The following is a 25,737-nucleotide window of genomic DNA, read 5'->3' as shown; positions in this document are numbered from 1 at the left end:
TCATCCATGCCGCAGCATGAGTGGTAGGGCCTGATCTCCCACACTATACTCCGAGGGGAGGAGCACCTACACCTCCCGCAGTGTGCAGTGCTCGATGTCTGGAGTACTGCAGCTGGCTAGGGGTGGGGTCACCTCTCCTGATCTCACACCCTAGGGCAATGTCTCCCACAATGTTCAGGTGAGTGGTGGGGTCTCACCCTCACACATTAACTTGTCCCCAGGCAGTAGCCCAGACCAAAGATGGCCATCTAACAGATCCCTGCTGCTGCAGGGCCACAGACCCAGACATGATCCCCAGTGGCAGCACAGACCAGGATCCCACTATGGTCCCAGGTGGTGATCATCTCGGGCTAGCTCCCTGTCTGGGTCCCATGGAGCAGCTCTGGTAGTCATCTCAAGTCTGCTCCTCAACCTGACCCACCCGAGTGGCCTCATGCAAGGGTCATCTCTCTTGGGCTCATTCAGACCTAGGGCCCACAGTCCAGGGATGCTTCTTCTGTCTCAGGAAATGTTCTTAAGAGAAATAAAAACAGAAAACAAAATATTTGAATGCAGATGACACCATTTATTGAAATATCAATTTACATATGAAGTATTTAAAGCAAAAGACAATTTCAATTCAGGAAGAAATATATTACTTTCACAATTATGTCAAATACTTTTCTAGCAGATTCACTAGAAAAAAGAGCAAATTGCAACACTTTTGCAATGCACCTTACACATCATTGTTCTGGATTGGAAATCATGAGGACAGCACAATGGCAGTAACCATCAATAAAGTTTACCAGACACAAAATATTAACAAGGCAGTTGGCAGAAATATAGTATAAGAAAGTGACATCAATCACAATTAGTATCACAATTTACTTGAGAAGAAAGAGAAACAGCTGACACTTATAGATTACATAATTTAGAGTACAAGTCTCAACAAGATACAAATAGAAAATTGAAAATACTTAGGCAAAAACACCATTATCCAAGAGTTGAACTTTAGTTTTAAGATGTAAGAGGGGGAGTGAGTTGATATTTTTATTTCTGTAGCATCAAACACTTCTGGGGTTCTAGTTAATAAGATTTGTGCAACGAATATTACAGAAGAGTCTATAGTTGCATCAAGATAAACTGGATTTTAATGAGATTTTGAACATAAATGAAACAGGCAAAATACTTATACGAACCAAAGATTTCAATGTGTAAAGTTGAAGATTAGCTGTCTTGTTTTTATTCTCAACTGATTCAGACATTAAAATCAATGCCTGAAATCTCCATATCCATGTTTACCAAACTATCAGAGCGAAGGTTAGGTATATATGACAGGTACAGATTAAATAATATTGGAGTTGAAATAAAATATAAAATCATCCTTTCAGGGTTAGTTAAGGAAAAAAATTATGGCAGCAAAAATTGTCAGTGATTAAATAAAAGTGCTGCTGCTGCTGTTGCTGCTGCTGTATAGATTTCTTTCCAGATATTCTGTGTTTCAAATACAAGCAGAGCAATACTGGAAAACAAAAGTGCCCACATAATGTCACTATATTTGGACAAAAGGCTATGTAATAGAAGTAACAGCTACTTCAAAGGGTATAGAATTAATATTGTTTTTAGTTTTTAACATTGTCCCAATAAATATATGGTGAGTTATGCTACAGAAATAAGATAGATTTAGCAATTTACTTTTTAAATGGATACCACCCCTCTGTAATATTCTTTATTTGAATTTTAAATTAGTAAGATATTAAAATACCTGTTGTGAATTTTACAAGATTAGCATAATCGTATAGAATGAGCACCAGGCGTTCTACACTCTAGTGCTGCAATAATTCAACCCCTGAATAAATGAAAAGATCACATCAATCTACACCACAGTTTGTTTAAAGATACAATACAGGCCAATTCACACACATTACATATATATAACGATATCACCTTGAATGGTATTTTGTTCAAACATATCACAATAAATATTTAGTAAACAAGAGAGAAGTCAAATGGCCAGCAAATAAAGGCAGTACACAGTTCACGAACTTAAATACAGCAGTAGTGTAAAATGGACAATGTCTCACCATACTAGTGCACTTCACTGTCCTGATTTTCTTTGAAAATAAAATCCAGTTGTTTCCTTCACTTTCAAAAGGTGGAAATTTACACTCATAATAAATATTAAAGTTATAAGCATCATATAGCTTTTGCTGCTTTTAGACAGATTTGTTCTCTAGTCACTGGTGATAGGTGTAGAAAATGAGAAATAAAGAGCTACTAACTTGAAACAGAATGAATGTATTAAGAATAAACTGAAACACTTGGTCGGCGTGTCTGATGAGTGTGAAGACTGGGGAGGTATAATGTGTAGAGGTGGTTTGATTTTTTACTAAATTTTGATAATAGTCAGGTGTTTCCAAATTGATACTACTTAATGAAAGTTTTCTTGTCTTCAAATCCTACTCTGCACTGCAGATATATTGGTATTATGTTGTACTAAAATGTTAGGTTTTAAGAAAGAAACTTTAGAACCTATTATTTTATAACTTTAGAATCCTCAAATATATGTGTGTTCATCTTTGAATGACTAGGTATATTTATGGAGAAATTATGAAAAATAGTTAATATCATCATGATGATCTTCAAAAACATTGAGCATCCGGGTAATAACTTGCTATTTTTATCATAATTTAGAATTAACTGTAAGTTAAATGTCACTGCATTTTATAGAGAATTTTATTTGAAGATGATCTTTTATCTTACTCTAATATATGTATAAGAATAAAGAAGTTGGTTTGTAGGTGAATATTAGATGTTTAAGATAATGGAAATCTACTAAAGGTGAGTCATTTTAAAAATAAACTCTTAAAATATTATTTTAATAGCAAAAATATGCTCTAGGTAAATTCACAAAGTGCATCTTTTACTGTTTTCCATCAACATATTTTACAATTTAGATGAAGTTGGTATTGTATGTCCATTTATTTTTCTCAAAGAGCCTAAAATAGAATGTTTTTATAATATATAATAAAAGGAAAAATTGGAGACTTTCAAAGTCATTCTGTATATGCTTTCATCATTTTTGAAAATCGGGCATAAGCCATCTCATTTTAAATATCAAGGACTTTTGGTTGGGGGAGTACATGGTATTCTGTCCCCTACATTTTGGCATCATCATTCCTACCAGGATGTCTTAATACTATAGATTTTTATCTTTATAAATCAAAAAAGGTATTAAATAAATATTTTTACTCCATGGTCTTTACCTTTACCTTAATCTTTATTCCATCATTGATTCCTGAAGGTCAAAATGTGGGGAGAATTCAAGATTACTGGATTACTGCTGGATTGGAGTTTAATGGTTTAGGTGGGGGGTTTGAGAGAGTGGAGGGGGATAATGGTATGGCAGGAATTGGAAGGAATCTTGGGAATAGGCTGAGAGAAATGATGATAAAAAGGGTGCAGAGAACATGCAGAGAATATCACTGTGGAGTCAGATGGGGAAAGGGAGAAAGTAGAGATGATTCTGAGAACAGTGTAGGGGTGGGGACAGAGCTAAAGTCGTGATGTGGTATGGAGGGTATGGAAAAGGGCTGGGTTGGGGTTAAGTAAGGTAAAGGATGTACTGGGTTGAAGAACACTTCTAGAGGATTAGTGTATCTCAGAACAGTATAAACTTTAGGGCTATTTGTTCATTTTATCAATTAATGAAAAAAGTTTCAAAACAGCAGGAAATAAAAAAATCCTTTTAAATAATAACTTAGAACTTTATTTAATTTAAAGCTATACTTTTATTCTAATTTTGTTTTCTGAGATTTCCTTTCATTTTCCACAAAAATTTGTCTTCCACATTAGTGAGGCTCTCTGCTCTTGAAATATTTACTGAAAAAGGCACATGTACTTTGTTAAAAGCACTTTGCTGTATTTTGGATTTTTACTTCTAAAACATACTTAAAACATAATGATTAGATGGAGATATCTTATGTAATTAATGAACATTTCCTGAAAGTTATATTAATTTTTGTTATGAAGTATTTTTATTGAAAAAAACTATGGATTTTACTTTTTTGTATAATTCTGATATTTTTGAGTGACTTAGAGAATTAATTTGATATGGAGAACCCTAAGAAGATAGAGAAAAATCTTGGAAAATAATGATATGCTACTGAACATTTGCACTGCTCAGTTCGATAGGTACTAACAGTAATCAGAAGAATAAAACCACTCTAAAGAATAGTTACAGGATTGAGAATCATCTTCTTAGACCATCTTCACGTTTGATTCTTTACTTGACAGTTTCATTTAATTTCTTAAAAATTGAGAGAGAAGCAGCTGGCCACTGTACACATATTATTATTTAAATTTTAAGCCACTAATCACAACATCCAAAATTATATAGATCATGAGGAATAACACTCACATAGCAGGGTTTAGTTTATAATGAAGTTGGTGTTTTCATGACTGTCTTCAATTATATATTTGTGTTATATATAATTGAACCAAATTTTGTTTACTGTCTTTCTTTCTACTTGTTTATGATAAACATTAGTTCCTCGTAAGTTATTTCTCAGTTTTACTGACTTATTGGGTGTTTTTCACCCACAAGATGGTTTCCTCTGACATTTAGAATGCAATAGCGCTGTTTCCTAAAGTCAGTATTACAAGATAGCATATAGAGTAGACTATCTGTTAAGCAAGGTGATCTGTCAGTTTAGTTTTTTATTTTATTCTCAGTCAATATTGGCAGTAACTTAAGTAAAGTAGCCTGTATCCTTCTGTGATTTCTGTGGTTTTGCCACCCTGTGAAAAACTCAGGTGACTCAAGACTGAAATGGTATCCCATCTTCTGGGTTGGTAAGAAGTAGGAGAAAACCTCTCACTACCTTTCCTTATTTTCTGAGGCCAAAACCCTGGTTCATAAAGCACATGCTGAACCATGGGGAGTGAAGGGAGGGAGGCTAGCCAGCCTCTTTACCTCCTTCTTCAGAGGCCAAATAAATCTTCTAAAAAGGCAAGTTTGCCTTCAGACCCAAGATTATCACCCCTTGCACTATGTGTTAAGGCACATAATAAGGGGTTAGGTGGTAACCTATTCTTTAAATTGCCCTTGGTATTGTAAAAACAACAGCAACCGTTATTCAGGAAAGTTGAAATTTTAAATATACAAATTGAATAGTGGCCCAAGTGCCCTAAAACACAGCACAGGATTTATTTTAGGTATGAATAGAAATATAATAGCAGGGTTTTGTTTGTAATGAGATTACCTTCCCAAGCAATTTATCAGTTAATCTCATTACCTTCTGGTAATATTTTATCTATCTTACAAAATTGGTGAAATAAATGTTCCACAAAGCCATGTTGTATAGATAAACCAGGTTGGATAATTTTAATCCTGGGCTGCTCATCTGGGCCAATGCCTTCTTCATTTCTCTAGGAAGAACATCCTACTCATTCATCTCATAAAGTAGTTCAAGAATCCCTATCTTCTATCCTGAATCCTCTTATGCAAGTCGACAAGAGTGGTTGGGAAAGGTTAAAAAAATGACTTCCAAACTAAAACCCCTGTTTTAGCATGCAGTATTTTAGGCATCATGTGGTGCTGTTACTGTTGTCTCAGATTAACCTCACAACAACATACGCTATTTACAGTTCTACAGTTAGTTGTCTCCTTGTACTTTTAAGGCTTACTATAAATATTTACAATTTTTCTGTATTTATGTCAGAAAACAAATAGGTATTTAAATACTTTTGTTAGTGAACATTTTTCCAGATGTCTTTTAAAAATAGTTCACAAAAGAATTGTATTCAAGAATCTTTTGGCAAATTTCCTGGATTCTTAGCTTTCAGTCAATAAACATCTTGGACATTAAGCTAGACCCATTAAAATAAATGTCACTATGTCTGAAATGATTTTTATTTGCCTATCAAAGTATCCAAGAAGATCTGAAATTACCAGGACACATCGTCATTTTAAAATTACTTAGTATTTTGCTCAATGAAGAAGTACACATCTACAACACATTTCTACCAACAGATTACTCTGTATGAATTGAGGACTGCATACAGAATAAACCAGATAGGTACAATCTAGTATATCCAATCTAATAAACAATTATCTCGGTTTGGTAATTAAGTTCTTTGTGTATTCAGAATTTAGATGTCCCATTTAGCATTTTGAGCTGTCAAGTTTGTACATGTCTGTTTTGATGTTAAGTGTCTCTGTTTGTTTCAACTATCATGATAGCTTTGTAATGTCAGTTTTATAACTGGTGTTCACCTATCTTTGAGAGCTCAGTAAGTGGAGAAGATACCATAGGTCTGGAAGCTCTACCACTGCTGCCCACATAAACTCTGAAACCACTGCCCCTGGGAACTTCAGTATTTCCTCCAAGAACTGGAGGATTATCTACGGGAACGCCGACATTAACCATGGGGATAGTATTGACATTACTCTGGGGAATTCTAATATCGCCTCTGGGACGTGCAGAATTATCCTCGGGAATTCCAAAGTTTCCTTGAATTGCAGAATTGTCAAATCTTGGCATAATGGGAAGTTGTTCTCCAGAATGTGATGGAATTGCTCTTTGCCAGTCTCCCTCCATGTTGTATCTTTTCTTGATATTTTCTAAAACACAAAACAAGAAGTTTTAAGTGACTATAGGATTGGCTTCAATTTTGAGAACAAGCTAAGTTTAGGAATGAGAATTAATATTTCTAAATTTGTTGTCAATTCGATTACCTCAAAATGACATGGTGATTATACCACTGTATAAAACTATTATTTAGTAATTACACTTTGGGATGCAAAAGATGGACAAAGGAGGGGTTGGGGATTTAGCTCAGTGGTAGAGCGTTTGCCTAGCAAGCACAAGGCCCTGGGTTCGGTCCCCAGCTCCAAAAAAAAGATGGACAAAGGAACAAAGTGAGTAAATACTTATATACCGGAAGTTTAGGTGGACTAGAAAGTAGAGGTGGTGAAAGAGGAGGAACTAGAGTATAGTGAGAAAGGAGCTACAGGCTGAAGGGCTTTTAGGAATGAAGGTTTTTAGTATGCCATTTTATTTCTTTGGTAGTATGAAAAATTAATGCAATTAGGAATTTAATGCGAACAAGAAATTAGATAAGGGGTAACCATGAAAACTAGACACACTCAGGAATTAATTTATTAATTAATTTATTTCTTCAGTGGTGTGTATGTGTGTGTGTGCGCGCACATGCACCTGTGTACAAGTGAACATGAAGGCCATAAAACAACCTAGAGTCTTATTCATCAGGAGTTGCTCATTTTTTCATTTTTTTTAAAAATTTTTTGAGGCAGTCTCTCCCTGGCCTGGAATTTCCTAAATTGTCCAGGGAGGCTACCAGCAAACTTCATTTCTAGGATAACAAACACACACTATTAAATATCTTTTCTTTTCAATCTGAACTTTAAAATCAAACTTGTAAAGCAAGCTCTTTACTGACTAAGCAGTGTCTTGCTGCTAACCTTCTAGCACTCTTAAGGATTTTCAATTTAAGAATAAGTTTGAATCAACTTTACCTTTCAAAGGATAATGTTATCTGAACTGACCTTAGAATAAATCCTAATTTCTTCATTTGATAACTAACTTCTTAGAGTCCCACATAGAAATATTACAGAATGGGCTAAATTTTGATTTCCAAATAAACTTTGGGTTAGATTTCAGACTTTTCATTGAAACCATCTTTAGTAGTTTGGTGATGCTACTTTTAAAGAAATATTTCTATTGGGCATAATTTTCAAGAATTTGGTTTCTAAGAGAAGTTAGGCATGAAAACTCCTAATACTATCCAGCATGTATAGGATCATTTTTGGATAGGCTTACATAGATATGATGATAATTCAAAAGGGTTATTATATAATTAGTAGTAAATTTTAATCTAGTATTTAAAATGTTATAAGTTATGTTAATATTACTTTTAGTCAACTATGGGTTAAGAAATTAGTTGTTGATTTGCTGAGTCATCCTCTCTTGTCAATAGGTGCTCAAATAGAAGAGGAAATATTTGTTTGTTTTTTTACCAGTTTGCTTAGCAATGTCCATTTGTTCATTCTTTGTTCTTATCTACTACTTAATTATTAGCGAATGAATGTGTTAGGGGTTTTGCCCCCTGAATCTATGGTTAAGACAGAATGAGTAAAGATTAGTCATTTTCTCATGCTTTTAGGTTCTTTTTAAAAGGTGAACTTTAATTCCAAATTTGAAGTCTTAAAAAGTTTGTATAGTCTAAAATGCCTGCCTCCTCCCGCCACACACACACACACACACACACACACACACACACACACACACACACACACACACACACACCATGATTAGGTGTGTGATTGAATTAAACCAACTTAGCATTAGGCTTTAATCAACAAATGTGAATATAATGGTTAAATTTATAGAACAGTAATTAATGCCATCATAAAAATGGTTTATGATATAGAAATAAACAGATAATGTAGGTGGAATATAAGTTGATTTACTAGTGAAAGTCTACTTATATGAAAAAATTTATTTAAGTTACAAACATAGTGAAAGCAACTTAAGAAAAAAATCTTCATTCCTTTCTCTAATTCCTCCAACGGGGACTCTGTCCTCAGTTCAATGGTTTACTGCTAGCATCCAGGGCTTGCATCCCCATAAGAACAATAATAGCAACCAACAAGAGCTCCCAGGGACTAAACCACCATCCAAAGAGTGCACATGTACAGACCCGTGGCTCCAGTTGCATATGTAGCACAGTATGGTCTTGTTGGGCACCAATGGAAGAAGAAACCCTTGGTTCTGCCAAGGCTGAACCCCCAGTGTAGGGGAATGTCGGGGGTGTGTGGTTGGGGAGGGGGAGCACCCTTATAGAAGAAGGGGGAGGGGGAGGGGATAGGGGGGCTTATGGCCAAGAAACCGGGAAAGGGAATAACATTTGAAATGTAAATAAAAATATTCAATAACAGTACAAAAATTGAAATGTAAATAAATAATATATATAGCCACCAATACTCGATAAGATTGATGAAGTTAAAAAATGCATGCTGAAAGGGACCGAATATAGATCTCTCCTGAGAGACACATCCAGAGCATGTGCAATACAGAGGTCAATGCTAGCAGCAAACCACTGAACTGAGAACTGGACCCCCTTGGGGGGGAATTAGAGGAAGGATTGAAAGAGCTGAAGGAGCTTGCAACCCTATAAGAACAACAATGCCAACCAACCAGAGCTTCCAGGGACTAAACTACTACCCAAAAACTATACATGGACTGACCCTCGGCTCCAACTGCATATGTAGCAGAGAATAGCCTTGTTGGAGCATCAGGGAAAAGGGAAGCCCTTGGTCCTGCCAAGGTTGGACACCCCCAGTGCAGGGGAATATGGGGGGGTTGTAAGGGGGATGGATGGGGGAAAACCCGTATGGAGGAGGGAGAAGGGATGGGGGTTTATGGACAGGAAACCGGGAAATGGAATAACATTTGAAATGTAAGTAAAGTAATATATCTAATTTAAAAAAAGAATATGTACTTATGGTGGGTGGTTGGGTGTGGGGAAGGGAATAACATTTGAAATATAAATAAAAAATATCCAATAAAAAGTTATAAAATACCTCACTTGCCATACAAGATGACTAGTAATGAAACCCTTTGTATTTTGCCTTGTTATATGTAATTAATACAAAAACCATTAAAGTCTACATATCAGATTGTCATTAAAAAAAAAAAGAATACCCAATAAACAAAAAAGAAAAATCTTACCTTCTGTTAGTAAACTACGATCACCAGTGAAGAAGAGAGTTTCTTCTGCGTTTGCTTTGAATTCAGGTGTATTTAAATACTGGCCTCTGACTTCACTGTATCTTGGTAAGCTTCTACTACGCTGCCTCTGGAGCTTAGGGCGCTCGGGCAACAAGGGGAAAGGGCCTTGCAAAGCCTGGAAATGCTGATCCTTGGGATAGGGAATTCCTTGACTCTCTTCCTGTGGTGTTAGTTTGTTCCAACCCATATCTGTGTTTTCTTCATTGTGAACAGTTTGGAGAATATGGAGCCCCTCACTGTTTAGTGGTGCCTCTAAGAGCTCTGCCCAGGAACGCCGAAAGATGGATCTTTCTCTAAAAGGATACATGCTTCTCGCTACTTCCATATCATCACTTCCTGGGGACTCTGCATTTTCTGGAGATTCCATCCACAGATTTCCTGGGGTTCCTGGGCGACTGTATTCTGAGGATGGTGAACATTTATTTATTAACACTTCCAGGTGTACAAACCCAGTGAAGTGCAAAGTTGGAATTTCTGTATCATCTAGCTCTTCCTTTCCAGGAACACCCGCAACAAGTATTGCGGTGCCTTTCCCCCTTTCCTCTGGACTGGCAATTCCTGTAACGTCTAAGCGTTGAAATTCTAGGACCCATGTAGACTTAACTGGTATTTTCTCTAAGCGAAGAAGCCCTGAAGTTTTTGGTTTTACAAGGGCAGCGCTTTCTAACTCCTTAGCTGGTGGGGGGGTGGTAACTGTCACCACCTGATTCATAAGCCCCAAGTCCCTCTGATGGATACCTTCAGGGGTGGGCTGCTGGGAGGCCAAAGATGGATTCTGTTGTTTTTGTTTTCTGGCCCTTTCCTGATTTTCCGCATTAATAGGACGGAAATAAATGAACTCATCAGAAATATTTTGAGTGCGTCTGTATTCGAAGTTTGGATTCACAGAAACAATCTGAAAGAAAATTCAAGTTCAAAGGTACAGTTTATTATGTAAACATTTTGAATAATATTCTTGATTCTAATATATCTTTTATTATAAGGACAGAATAATACTAACAAAGACACTACAGACATGCATTAATTACTCCAAAGTGAGAAATATGAAAGATTTCCACTAAAGTGAACTATTTCTTTCAGGCATAGATTATTTTAGTCTAGTGTTTTCCAAGTTTATTTTCTAATAACCTAATCAAAAACTCTTTGCTATCCTCTGAAAACATACATTATCTATGGCTAATAGTTTGGAAAATAATTTATAAATCTAACTTCCTAATATGTAGTAGAACTCATTTAAATGTTCCTAGAAATGATTTAAAATGGTTGTTTCTATTTTTGTATGTATGTCCACGTGCTTTCCATGTTGCATCTGTGTGTGTGTGTGTGTGTGTGTGTGTGTGTGTGCGCGCGCGCGTGAGCGCAAGAACATTCAGGCCATAGCAGCTGTGTGGAGAACAGATAAAACTTCCTGTAAATCAGTTCTCTCCTTCCTCTTTTGTTTCTGAGGCAATCTTTCTTATTCTTTATGTTCCTTAGATATGTGCACAAAAGTGCTGGAATTACAGGAGCAAGCAACCATATCTGGCATTTTTTTAAGAGTACTGGGGGTCAAACTCAGTTTATTAGGGATGTGTGATAAGAGCATTTACTTGATGAATCATTTTTCTGGTTTATAAATATATTGCTATTATTTATTACTGGTTTAGAAATATAATTGTTATATTGCTTATCTTGACGGTACTGACCCCTCAAGGTGGCTAGTTCTTAGAGACAGTAAACAAGTTGTCTTTGAGAGTACTTTTCAAATGCAAGTCAACCAAGCTACAGTCCATACTTTCAATCGCCTCAGTCTCCAGGCCACTATCACATGAATAGCTATTTTAGGGACAGGCATTGGGCAACTAGAGACAGCTCCTAAGTTCCTGAATCCACAGAAAAAATTTCAAGCATCTGTTTTCCTTGGTGTGTTATTACTGATTTTGGTGTTTTCAGTGTGTCTCCTACCTAATATCACCTCTCTTGAGGTGTGTGAGTATAGCAAACTATATTTTTAGTGGCTGTCATATACTGATATGTTTGTTAACATCATAATATATAATGATATATGAAAAATAAATTTATACTAAACATCTACTTTTGCATATGATAACCACTTTTAAACTCTGTACTTTGATCTTTGACCTATCGCCATTATATAATCCTGGAATATTTTTAAAACCTCTGGGAAAAATCCTAAGACATCAGCAAAAGTGGTAGAAAAAAGACATAAAAGTTCTTCCAAATTATTAAACTAACTCTCTCTCTCTCTCTCTCTCTCTCTCTCTCTCTCTCTCTCTCTCTCTCTCTCTTTCTCTCTCTCGCATGTGCCACTTGTGTATGGCAGCCAGAAAATAAGTGTCAGATACCCTAGAGCTGGAGTTGTAGGTGGTTGTGAGCGCCCTATATGAGTGGTGGGGGACAGAGTTGAATTCTTTAGAAGAACAGCAATTTTGATGGACTGCTGAGCCATCTCTCCAACCAATGAGCACCATTTGTTTTAGTATAGTCTTATGAGCCATTTGTGTGTTTTTACTCCTATTGGGGAAGAATCTGGAGGTGTGGCCTTGTTGCAGGAGGTACATTACTAGGGGTGGGCATTGAGGCCATTCCTGGCTCCATTCCTGATTATCTCTCTGCCTCATGCTTGCGGATTAAATGCAAGCTCTAAGCTACTGCTCCAGTGCCATGCTTGCTTGCCTGCTGCCATATTTCCTACCATGGACTTATCTTCTGAAATTATAAGTCCTCAATAAACTCTTTCTACTGTATATAAAAGTTCTTCTAATAAATTTAGCACTGAAAAAAACCTGGCAGAAAAATAAGAATGAACTTTCAAAAGTCTAGAAATTAGCCAAAGGCTTGGAGTAATTTCTGGTCATTTGTTCAATGTGAGTGGCTGAATTGAAATAGTGGGCTTCTTGTGTGTTCATTTTCCCTGTCCCAACATCACTGTCTCCTCCAGCTTTACAAATCAAAAATGTAGGATCATGGTGGAACCTCAGGACCTAGCAAACACTGAAGGAGATGAAATAGAGTTAAAGGAGCTTCAAATACTCATTCTCACAGAGTTAGTATTAATTGACTTGCCTGGCAACTACTTCATATTGCATTCTAATAAAAAAAAAAAAACAAGAAAAAAAACAAGAAAAAGCAAAGCAGATACACACTTGCACACACCCAAGCAATCTATGGTAAAGTTCATCACATTCACTATCTCTGGGTAACATTTGATGATGAGGCTACTGGCCTTTTAGTTTTTTCTCTACCTTCCACCATATGTAGTTGTATAAACGAAATCAAAGAAAAGAGTGACATTGAAGACAAAGTATTATATCGAAAACTTGTAGCTAGCATTTATCAGTTACTTGCTGTATTAATAACATGAATAGGAGTTAATTTTTTCATCTTCAAACTCTGTAGTATTTACTAATTTAGTTTTGAATAAATCATGCGTGTATGTGATAATTTTCCTATTTTGTTAATTGGGGTGTTAATATGAAGAGCTCTTTGTTATTTGATTAGAAACACTTTCTCCCAGGATATTTACATGTGATAGTTCTAAAACAATATAAGTGTTTCTATACAATTGTTACATATTAAGCTATATTTTGGAAAAAAACTAAATTAAATGCAATTTTAGAAGACTTTCCTGGTTTATACTGCCATCAGTTGTAAATAATGATTCCTCTCAGGCACACATATCCTTACCAGCATTTGTGATTATTTTTGTTTCTTGATAATAGCCACTATAATTTGGGTGAGATAGAGTTTCAAAGTATTTTTATTGTTAAATTCCACTATAGTTCAGGGTATAGGGTATAGAATATTCTGGAGTATTTATTGGCCATTTGTGTTTCTAATTTTGAGAACTGCCTCAGGTGTTCATTGGCTGATTTAGTGACTGCCAGGTCATACATTCTACATATTAGTTCCTTGTCTGAGCTATACCTGGTGAAGACCTTCTCCCATTCCATACCATTTCTCTCTATTCTGTTGAAAAATTCTTTTGCTGTGCAGGTTTTAAATTTTGTGTAATCCTGTCAATTCTTGAGTCTATTTAGTGTGTTATTGCGGCTCTAGTCAGAAAGCTGTTGCTGTACCTATGTCTCAAGGATTGCCTTATGTCTCACATCAACAGTTTCAGTATTTCCAAGTTCAAATTAAGGATTTTGATCCATTTTGGATTTTCCAGGGTTGATTTAACTTAATTTTTTGTAGTTGGGTGTTCAGTTTTGCTGCTACTATTTACTGAATAAGACACCTTTTTTCAGTAATGTTTTGATATGTCTGTGAATAATTAGATGTACATGGTTATATAGATATACTTTGGGATTACCTATGATGTTGCATTGGTCTACACTGCTTTTTTTAATATTACCATGCTTTCTGTGTCACTCTATTTCTGACATATATTTTGAGGACAGGTCATCTTATAATTCTGACTGTGCCTTTTTTGCTTCAATTTTTTGTCTCTATATTGCATTTTGTGTTTCCATATGAATTTTAAGATTCCTTTCTTTTTTAGTTTTGTGAAGGATGTCATTGAAATTTTGAATGGGATTGCACTGAGTCTACAGCTTACTTTTGATAGTATAATCATTTTTAAAATATTAATTACTTCAATCCAGGAATGTAGAAAGTCCACTATATAAAATCCTCAAAAACTTTTCAGCATCTTAAAATTTCCTTGTAGAGGTCTTTTACCTTATTCATTAGTTTGATTTTTGTTTATTTTTAGTTCTATTATGAATGGAAAGTTTTTCCAAATTTCATTTTTTTTATTATTATTAACTTGAGTATTTCTTATATACATTTCGAGTGTTATTCCCTTTCCGGTTTCCGGGCAAACATCCCCCTAATCCCTCCTCCTGCCCTTCTGTGTGGGTGTTCCCCTTCCCATCCTCCCCCATTGCCGCCCTCCCCTCAACAATCACGTTCACTGGGGGTTCAGTCTTAGCAGGACTCAGGGCTTCCCCTTCCACTGGTGCTCTTACTAGGATATTCATTGCTACCTATGAGGTCAGAGTCCAGGGTCAGTCCACATATAGTCTTTAGGTAGTGGCTTAGTCCCTGGAAGCTCTGGTTGCTTGGCATTGTTGTACATATGGGGTCTCAAGCCCCTTCAAGCTCTTCCAGTTCTTTCTCTGATTCCTTCAACGGGGGTCCTATTCTCATAAAGTTCAGTGGTTTGCTCTTGGCATTTGCCTCTGTATTTGCTGAATTCTGGCTGTGTCTCTCAGGAGCGATCTACATCCAGCTCCTATCGGCCTGCACTTCTTTGCTTCATCCATCTTGTCTAATTGGATGGCTGTTTATGTATGGGCCACATGTGGGACAGGCTCTGAATGGGTGTTCCTTCTCTGTCTGTTTTAATCTTTGCCTCTCTATTCCCTGCCAAGGGTATTCTTGTTCCCCTTTTAAAGAAGGAGTGAAGCATTCATATTTTGATCATCTGTCTTGAGTTTCATGTGCTCTAGGCATCTAGGGTAATTCAAGCATTTGAGCTAATAGCCACTTATCAATGAGTGCATACCATGTGTGTTTTTCTGTGATTGTGTTACCTCACTCAGGATGATATTTTCCAATTCCATCCATTTGCCTATGAATTTCATAAAGTCATTGTTTTTGATAGCTGAGTAATATTCCATTGTGTAGATGTACCACATTTTCTGGATCCATTCCTCTGTTGAAGGGCATCTGGGTTCTTTCCAGCTTCTGGCTATTATAAATAAGGCTGCTATGAACATAGTGGAGCACGTGTCTTTTTTATATGTTGGGGCATCTTGTGGGTATATGCCCAAGAGAGGTATAGCTGGATCCTCAGGCAGTTCAATGTCCAATTTTCTGAGGAACCTCCAGACTGATTTCCAGAATGGTTGTACCAGTCGGCAATCCCACCAACAATGGAGGAGTGTTCCTCTTTCTCCACATCCTCGCCAGCATCTGCTGTCACCTGAGTTTTTGATCTTAGCCATTCTCACTGGTGTGAGGTGAAACCTCAGGGTGGTTTTGATTTGCATTTCCCTTATGACTAAAGATGTTGAACATTTCTTTAGGTGTTTCTCAGCCATTCGGCATTCCTCAGCTGTGAATTCTTTGTTTAGCTCTGAACCCCATTTTTTAATAGGGTTATTTGTCGTCCTGCGGTCTAACTTCTTGAGTTCTTTGTATATTTTGGATATAAGGCCTCTATCTGTTGTAGGATTGGTAAAGGTCTTTTCCCAATCTGTTGGTTGCCGTTTTGTCCTAACCACAGTGTCCTTTGCCTTACAGAAGCTTTGCAGTTTTATGTGATCCCATTTGTCGATTCTTGATCTTAGAGCATAAGCCATTGGTGTTTTGTTCAGGAAATGTTTTCCAGTGCCCATGTGTTCCAGATGCTTCCCTAGTTTTTCTTCTATTAGTTTGAGTGTGTCTGGTTTGATGTGGAGGTCCTTGATCCACTTGGACTTAAGCTTTGTACAGGGTGATAAGCATGGGTCAATCTGCATTCTTCTACATGTTGACCTCCAGTTGGACCAGCACCATTTGCTGAAAATGCTATCTTTTTTCCATTTGATGGTTTTGGCTCCTTTGTCAAAAATCAAGTGCCCATAGGTGTGTGGGTTCATTTCTGGGTCTTCAATTCTGTTCCATTGGTCTATCTGTCTGTCTCTGTACCAATACCTTGCAGTTTTTATCACTATTGCTCTGTAATACTGCTTGAGTTCAGGAATAGTGATTCCCCCTGAAGTCCTTTTATTGTTGAGGACAGTTTTAGCTATCCTGGGTTTTTTGTTATTCCAGATGAATTTGCAAATTGTTCTGTCTAACTCTTTGAAGAATTGGATTGGTATTTTGATGGGGATTGCATTGAATCTGTAGATCGCTTTTGGTAAAATGGCCGTTTTTACTATATTAATCCTGCCAATCCATGAGCATGGGAGATCTTTCCATCTTCTGTGGTCTTCTTCAATTTCTTTCTTCAGAGTCTTGAAGTTCTTATTGTACAAATCTTTTAGTTGCTTGGTTAAAGTCACACCGAGGTACTTTATATTATTGGGATCTATTTTGAAGGATGTCGTTTCCCTAATTTCTTTCTCGGCTTGTTTCTCTTTTGTCTAGAGAAAGGCTACTGATTTATTTGAGTTAATTTTATACCCAGCCACTTTGCTGAAGTTGTTTATCAGCTTTAGTAGTTCTCTGGTGGAAATTTCGGTATCACTTAAATATACTATCATATCATCTGTAAATAGTGATATTTTGACTTCTTCTTTGCCGATCTATATCCCCTTCACCTACTTTTGTTGTCTGATTGCTCTGGCTAGAACTTCAAGAACTATATTGAATAAGTAGGGAGAGAGTGGGCAGCCTTGTCTAGTCCCTGATTTTAGTGGGATTGCTTCAAGTTTCTCTCCATTTAGTTTAATGTTAGCAACTGGTTTGCTGTATATGGCTTTTACTATGTTTAGGTATGGGCCTTGAATTCCTATTATTTCCGGGACTTTTAACATGAAGGGGTGTTGAATTTTGTCAAATGCTTTCCCAGCATCTAATGAAATTATCATGTGTTTTGTTCTTTCAGTTTGTTTATATAATGGATCACATTGATGGTTTTCCATTTATTAAACCATCACTGCATGCCTGGGATGAAGCCTACTTGATCATGGTGGATGATTGTTTTGATGTGCTCTTGGATTCGGTTTGCCAGAATTTTATTGAGTATTTTTGCGTTGATATTCATAAGGGAAATTGGTCTGAAGTTCTCTTTCTTTGTTGGTTCTTTTTGTGGTTTAGGTATAAGAGTAACTGTGGCTTCATAGAAGGAATTTGGTAGTGCTCCATCTGTTTCAATTTTGTGGAATAGTTTGGATAATATTGGTATGAGGTCTTCTATGAAGGTCTGATAGAATTCTGCACTAAACCAATCTGGACCTGGGCTCTTTTTGGTTGGGAGACCTTTAATGACTGCTTCTATTTCCTTAGGAGTTATGGGGTTGTTTAAATGGTTTATCTGTTCCTGATTCAACATCGGTACTTGGTATCTGTCTAGGAAATTGTCCATTTCCTGCAGATTTTCAAGTTTTGTTGAATATAGGCTTTTATAGTAAGATCTGATGATTTTTTGAATTTCCTCTGAATCTGTAGTTATGTCTCCCTTTTCATTTCTGATTTTGTTAATTTGGACACACACTCTGTGTCCTCTCATCAGTCTGGCTAAGGGTTTATCTATCTTGTTGATTTTCTCAAAGAACCAACTTTTGGTTCTGTTGATTCTATGGTCCTTTTTGTTTCTACTTGGTTGATTTCAGCTCTGAGTTTGATTATTTCCTGCCTTCTACTCCTCCTGGGTGTATTTGCTTCTTTTTGTTCTAGAGCTTTTAGGTGTGCTGTCAAGCTGCTGACATATGATCTTTCCTGTTTCTTTCTGCAGGCACTCAGCGCTATGAGTTTTCCTCTTAGCACAGCTTTCATTGTGTCCCACAAGTATGGGTATGTTGTGCCTTCATTTTCATTAAATTCTAAGAAGTCTTTAATTTCTTTCTTTATTTCTTCCTTGACCAGGTTATCATTGAGTAGAGCATTTTTCAATTTCCACGTATATGTGGGCATTCTTCCCTTATTTTTATTGAAGACCAGTTTTAGGCCGTGGTGGTCTGATAGCACGCATGGGACTATTTCTATCTTTCTGTACTTGTTGAGGCCCGTTTTTTGACCAATTATATGGTCAATTTTGGAGAAAGTACCATGAAGAGCTGAGAAGAAGGTATATCCTTTTGCTTTAGGATAGAATGTTCTATAAATATTTGTTAAGTCCATTTGGCTCATGACTTCTCTTAGTCTGTCTATGTCTCTGTTTAATTTCTGTTTCCATGATCTGTCCATTGATGAGAGTGGGGTGTTGAAATCTCCTACTATTATTGTGTGAGGTACAATGTGTATTTTGAGCTTTAGTAAGGTTTCTTTTACGTATGTAGGTGCCCTTGTATTTGGGGCATAGATATTTAGGATTGAGAGTTCATCTTGGTGGATTTTTCCTTTGATGAATATGAAGTGTCCTTACTTATCTTTTCTGATGAATTTTAGTTGAAAATTGATTTTATGTGATATTAGAATGTCTACTCCAGCTTGCTTCTTCTGACCATTTGCTTGGAAAAATGTTTTCCAGCCTTTCACTCTGAGGTAATGTCTGTCTTTGTCTCTGAGGTGTGTTTCCTGTAGGCAGCAGAATGCAGGGTCCTCGTTGCGTATCCAGTTTGTTAATCTATGTCTTTTTATTGGGGAGTTGAGGCCATTGATGTTGAGAGATATTAAGGAATAGTGATTATTGCTTCCCGTTATATTCATATTTGGATATGAGGTTATGTTTGTGTGCTTTCATTCTCTTTGTTTTGTTGCCAAGACGATTAGTTTCTCGCTTCTTCTAGGGTATAGCTTGCCTCCTTATGTTGGGCTTTACCATTTATTATCCTTTCTAGTGCTGGATTTGTAGAAAGATATTGTGTAAATTTGGTTTTGTCATGGAATATCTTGGTTTCTCCATCTATGTTAATTGAGAGTTTTGCAGGATACAGTAACCTGGGCTGGCATTTGTGTTCTCTTAGGGTCTGTATGACATCAGTCCAGGATCTTCTGGCTTTCATAGTTTCTGGCGAAAAGTCTGGTGTGATTCTGATTGGTCTGCCTTTATATGTTACTTGACCTTTTCCCCTTACTGCTTTTAGTATTCTTTCTTTATTTTGTGCGTTTGGTGTTTTGACTATTATGTGACAGTAGGTGTTTCTTTTCTGGTCCAATCTATTTGGAGTTCTGTAGGCTTCTTGTATGCCTATGGGTATCTCTTTTTGTAGGTTAGGGAAGTTTTCTTCTATGATTTTGTTGAAGATATTTACTGGTCCTTTGAGCTGGGAGTCTTCACTCTCTTCTATACCTATTATCCTTAGGTTTGATCTTCTCATTGAGTCCTGGATTTCCTGTATGTTTTGGATCAGTAGCTTTTTCCGTTTTACATTATCTTTGACAGTTGAGTCGAGGATTTCTATGGAATCTTCTGCTCCTGAGATTCTCTCTTCCATCTCTTGTATTCTGTTGGTGAAGCTCGTATCTACAGCTCCTTGTCTCTTCTTTTGCTTTTCTATATCCAGGGTTGTTTCCATGTGTTCTTTCTTGATTGCTTCTATTTCCATTTTTAATTCCTTCAACTGTTTGATTGTGTTTTCCTGGAATTCTTTCAGGGATTTTTGTGACTCCTCTCTATGGGCTTCTACTTGTTTATTTATGTTTTCCAAGAATTCTTTCAGGGATTTCTGTGATTCCTCTCTGTAGGCTTCTACTTATTTATTAATGTTTTCCTGTGTTTCTCTAAGGGAGTTCTTCATGTCTTTCTTGAAGTCCTCCAGCATCACAATCAAATATGATTTTGAAACTAGATCTTGCTTTTCTGGTGTGTTTGGATATTCCGTGTTTGCTTTGGTGGGAGAATTGGGCTTCGATGATGCCATGTAGTCTTGGTTTCTGTTGCTTGGGTTCCTGCGCTTGCCTCTCGACATCAGATTATCTCTAGTGTTACTTTGTTCTGCTATTTCTGACAGTGGCTAGACTGTCCTATAAGCCTGTGTGTCAGGAGTGCTGTAGACTTGTTTTCCTGTTTTCTTTGAGCCAGTTTTGGGGACAGAGTATTCTGCTTTCGGGCATGTAGTTTTTCCTATCCACAGGTCTTCAGCTGTTCCTGTCGGCCTGTGTCTTGAGTTCACCAGGCAGGTCGCTTGCAGTAGAAAAGTTAGTCTTACCTGTGGTCCCGAGGCTCAAGTTTGCTCGTGGGGTGTTGCTTATGAGCTCTCTGAGGCTGCAGCAACCAGGAAGATCTGTGCCGCCCTTTCCGGGAGCTTCCGTGCACCAGGGTTCCAGATGGCGTTTGGTGTTTTCCTCTGGCGTCAGAGATGTGTGCAGAGTGCAGTCTCTTCTGGTTTCCCAGGCGTGTCTGCCTCTCTGAAGGTTTAGCTCTCCCTCCCATGGGATTTGGGTGCAGAGAACTGTTTATCCGGTTGGTCCCTTCAGGTTCTGGCGGTGTCTCAGAAGCAGCGGACCTGCTGCTCCTGGGCCCTCCTCTACGGGAACCCAGAGGCCGTATACAGTTTCCTCTTTGGCCAGGGATGTGGGCATGGGTGGGCAGTGTTGGTGGTCTCTTCCGCTCTGCATCCTCAGGAGTGCCCACCTGACCAGGCAGTGAGGTCTCTCTGCCACGGGGTTTGGGAGCAGAGAGCTGCTGTGGGCAGGGATCCGCGGGTCTGGGACTCCCGCTAGCCACCGGAAATGCCCAGTCCTAGAGGAATTTTGCCTCTGTGTGTCCTGAGTTCACCAGGCAGGTCTCTTGCAGCAGAAAAGTTGGTCTTACCTGCGGTCCCGAGGCTCAAGTTTGCTCGTGGGGTGCTGCCTACGAGCTCTCCGCGGCGGCAGCAACCAGGAAGATCTGCGCTGCCCTTTCCGGGAGCTTCCAAATTTCATTCTTAATGTTTGTTATTGGCATGTATAAAATCTACTGATTTTTGTATGTTTAGTGTGTGTCCTTTAACATTACAGATCTTGTTTATTGTTGAGTCCTTGGGTCTTTTAATAGTATCACGTTTTCTGTAAATAGGGATAGTCTAACATCTTCCTTCCCAACAGTGTCTGCTTTACATCTATGTTTTGTTTTAATTTCTCTAGCTAAGATTTTAATCTCTATATTGAATCAAAATGGAGAGTAGGAGCACTTCATATCAATCTGGATTTCGATTGAAATGCTTTTAATTTTTCCTGTTATAATATAATGTGAACTATAGGTTTATTATATACAGCTTTTATGCTGAAATATGTTGTAGTTTATTCAGGGCTTTTATCATGAAGGCATATTGAGAATTTTCAAATGCCTCTTCTCAATTAAGAAGATTAAATGATTTCTATTTCATAACAATTAATATGTTGCATTATATTTATTGATTTGTGCATTTTTATATTTTGGGTGAAACTAACTTTGTCAAGATGTATCACCTTTTTAACTCAATTTTGAAGTAAATTGGTCAGTAATTTTTTGAGATGTTTTATGTTTATGTTAATCAGATTATATTGTAATAACTCCCCTTTCATCTCTAATTTTATTAATTTGGGCTTTTCTCTATATATTTGGTTTGGCTTGCCAGTCTTCTAAATCTTTCCATAGGACCAACACTGCTTGACTTTTTATTTCTCTAGAGCCTTGAGTTCTATCACTAGGTCATTTATTTGAGGTCTTTTGTCTTTTGTAAAATGTGAACACTTATAATGTTAATCTTTCTTCTTAGAACTATGTTGGCAGCATGCCAGAGATTATGATAGACTGTGTTCTCATCTTCATTTGATTTTATGATTTCTTTAAACTCCCCTTTTAATTTCTTCTGTAGTATATTATTTGGTCTCCAAGTATTTTATAATTTCTGAGGTTAATCTTACAATTTATTTTAAGTTTAATTCCATTGTGGTTTGATAAGAGGCAAGGAATTATTTTATTTTTTGCATTTGTTAAGGCTTTCTTTATAATATGTATATTATATTTATATAATATAATATGTACACACAAATATACACATATACAGTTTTCTGTGTTTCAATGAACATTAACACAGAGAGTCCTTAAGTGGTCAAAGTCCAGAAAATAAGAGAATGTGGTATGCTCAGCCCTGAATGGGTTTTAGTCCTATCCCCAAGGCTCAGGAATATTTGAAAAAGAGGGGGAAGAGTATTTTAAGAGCTAAAAGTGGTGGATACCTGTAGAGAAATTTTAATCCAGCAACATGGCTGCTCTGATAAGGGATTGCATCCAAAGATTCGATCTGGCCCAAATGCAGACAAGCTCTGGATTATAGTATGATCCGGCTCAAACACAAACATGCCCATTATACACACCTTCAATTCCAAGCAATGAAGAAAAGGTTAGCTTGTATAATGAAGCAGGAATGTTTGAAAGTGAGAGGTGTGGAAAGGGGATAACATTTTAAATGTAAATACATAAAATATCCAAGAAAAAAATTATTAAAAAAGAATATTGATAGGCATTGACAACTTATCACCCAGAAAAAAAAAGAGAGTAGGATCTAATTGAGGAGCAGACAATGTGATGAATCAGAGAAAGACTTGACAGAATGAGTCAGAGCTAGGATACATCCAACTCACTTGAGAACAGCACAGGAAATAGAGACGATTTAAGAGAGAAACAGTTAGCGAGGAAGGGAGAGAAGGAAGGACACAGAGAAAGACAGTGAGATAAACAGAGAAAGATACACTCAGAGAGACACAAAATATACAATGAAAATGAAAGCATCTTCAATAAATGGTACTGGTCTAACTGGCTGTCTGTATGTAGAAAATGAAAATAGACCACATTTGTCACTATGTACAAAGCTCAAGTCCAAGTGGATCAAGAACCTCAACATAAAACCAGATACACTCAAACTAATAGAAGAGAAAGTGGAGAAGAGCCTTGAATTCATTGGCACAGGAGGAAATTTTCTAAACAGAACTCCAATGGCTCATGCTTTAAGATCAAGAATTTATAACTGGGACCTCATGAAACAAGAAGAAAGCCTCTGTACAGCAAAGGATATAGTTAATAAGACAAATTGGCAACCTACAGATTGGGAAAAAAATCTTCACTAACTCCACATCTGATAGAAGGCTAATACCCAAAATATATAAAAAACTCAAGAAGCTACCCCCCCACCTCAAAAAAAAACAAAACAAAACAAGACAAAACAAACAAACAAACAAAAAACCAAACAACCCAATCAAAGAAAACGGGGCATAGAACTAAACTGAGAATTCACAACAGAGGAATCTTGAGTGGCTCAGAAGCACGTAAAGAAATGATCAAAGTCCTTAGAAATGCAAATCAAAATCACCCTTCGATTTCACCATACACTAGTCAGAAGGGCTAAGATCAAAACCTCATGTGATAATACATGTTGGTGAGGATGTGGAGAAAGAGGAACACTCTTCCATTGCTGTGAGATTGCAAAGTGCTACAACCACTTTGGAAATCAGTCTGGAGGTTCCTCAGAAAATTGGAAATAGACCTACCTAAAGATCCAGCAATACCACTCTTGGAAATATACCCCAAAGATGCTTCACCATGCCACAGGTTCACATGTTCCACTATGTTCTTACAGCCTCATTTGTGATGGCCAGAAGTTGGAAACAACCCAGATGTCCAACAACAGAGGAATGGATACAGAAAATGTGGTTCATTTACACAATGGAATACTATTCAGCTATTAAGAATGAGGACATCCTGAGTTTTGCAGGCAAATGGATGGAACTAGTACATGTCATCCTGAGTGAAGTAACACAGACTCAAAAGGACATGCATGGTATGTAAAGGACATGCATGGTATGTTCTCACTAATAAGTAGATGTTAGCCAAAAAAAGTACAGAATAGCCAAGATACAGTCCACAGAACTCAAAAAGGTCAACAAGCTGAAGGGCCCAAGTGAGGACACTTCAGTCCCACTTGGTAGGCAGAGAAAGCAACCACAGTGAGGGAGGGAGGGAGGGACAGAGGAATGAAAAGGGATATTTTAATGAAATTAGGGACTCTTGAGACTTGGTACATAAACATTTACAGTAGTTATATCCCTTGGGGTTGAAGTCTACATTATGATATATGAAAACTATTATTCTAATTTGTAACTTTCATTTGTTTGTTAGACTGATTTTTATACATTTTTCCTGTTTATGTGTTTTGTTTTGTTTTTTAGACAAAGGATAGCAGAAACTTATTATAATCCATTTACTTCTGTGTTTTTATTTGGTGAGTTGAGGCCATTTTCATTCAAGACTATTTATTGTTGAGAAGTGTTTGCTATTATAAATGCTTTTGCTGGCTGTTCAAGTTGGGTGGTTTATTGGTAGGCTTTTCATCCTGTCCTGGTACTATTGGATGTTTGCTAATTTGCTGTTTTGATCATGATTAATTTCTTCCTGGTTCATTTCTCTCACCCATTGCTTTCATGAATTGTATTCAATTCTGTGTGCGGGTCATGGATTAGCATAACTTAAGCCAGTATTGAAATATTCTTATTTCTCCATCAATTTTTTTTCTTTTTTCTTTTTCTCTTTTTTCTTTTTTTTCGGAGCTGGGGACCGAACCCAGGGCCTTGCGCTTGCTAGGCAAGCGCTCTACCACTGAGCTAAATCCCCAACCACTCCATCAATTTTAATAGATAACTTTGACGGGTATAATTGTCTTTGTTGACAATTATTTATGTTCAGGTCTTGAAATGTATCATTGTTCCTTATTTTATGGTTACTGATGTCTCTGCCTGTATGAACTGGCACTTTTCACTAATAGCTTCAAGTTCTATGTCTTTACACTGTAGTTTTGACATCTCGACTATGCTATGATATGCTATAGAGTATATGCTATGGAGTAGCTTCTCTAATCATGTTTATTTGGGGGTTTAAATACTTAGATATTTATTTTGTTCTCTAGATTTGTGAAATTCTCTGGTATAGTTCACTGACTAAGTTGTCCAAAAACTCTTAACTCAGATACTTCTAGCCTATGGATTCTTAGATTCAGTCTCTGGAATGTATGTCAGAATTTTTGGAAGTTTTGGTCATATTTAATTGTTTTCTTTATATGTGTGTATATTGTCTTGATATTGTCCTCCATTAAAATTCATTATTTGTCCCTTGATCTTATCTGTTAATGGGGGTTTTGCTGGTGGGATGACTGTTCTTGGTTGTCAATTTGGCTATATCTTGAATTAGCTAAGACCGAATCTCGATTAGGTACACTTATGAGGGATGTTTTCCTAATCACTTGAAGTGATTTTTTTTTCTCCAGATCTTTCGAGGTGGGAAGATCCACCTTTAATCTGGGCCATACATTTTTTTGGTACCCTATATAATAGGAAGTTTTTGCTCTTTGCCTGTTTTCCATCATTCTTGTTGGCAAGTTAATTTATTTTT

General features: G+C 37.0%; 1 protein-coding gene across 2 annotated transcripts in view; it reads right to left on the bottom strand.

The window, feature by feature from the left end:
* Window positions 1-544: 544 nt before the first annotated feature.
* Window positions 545-25,737, bottom strand: part of Tex16 (testis expressed gene 16) — a 373,047-nt gene continuing 347,854 nt past the window's right edge. The window contains 3 exon segments of one of the 2 annotated variants that reach the window (NM_001417288.1): window positions 545-6,604; window positions 9,735-10,196; window positions 10,533-10,689. In NM_001417288.1, coding sequence (NP_001404217.1) covers window positions 6,240-6,604; window positions 9,735-10,196; window positions 10,533-10,689 — 984 coding nt within the window. In that variant the 3' untranslated portion in view covers window positions 545-6,239. 2 annotated transcript variants of the gene reach the window in all.

The sequence above is a fragment of the Rattus norvegicus genome, chromosome X, assembly GCF_021556685.1.
Source record: "Rattus norvegicus strain SHRSP/BbbUtx chromosome X, alternate assembly SHRSP_T2T, whole genome shotgun sequence".
NCBI lineage: Eukaryota > Metazoa > Chordata > Mammalia > Rodentia > Muridae > Rattus > Rattus norvegicus.
Note: the sequence above shows the minus strand (reverse complement) of the source record. Positions and strands in the feature narration are given on the sequence as shown.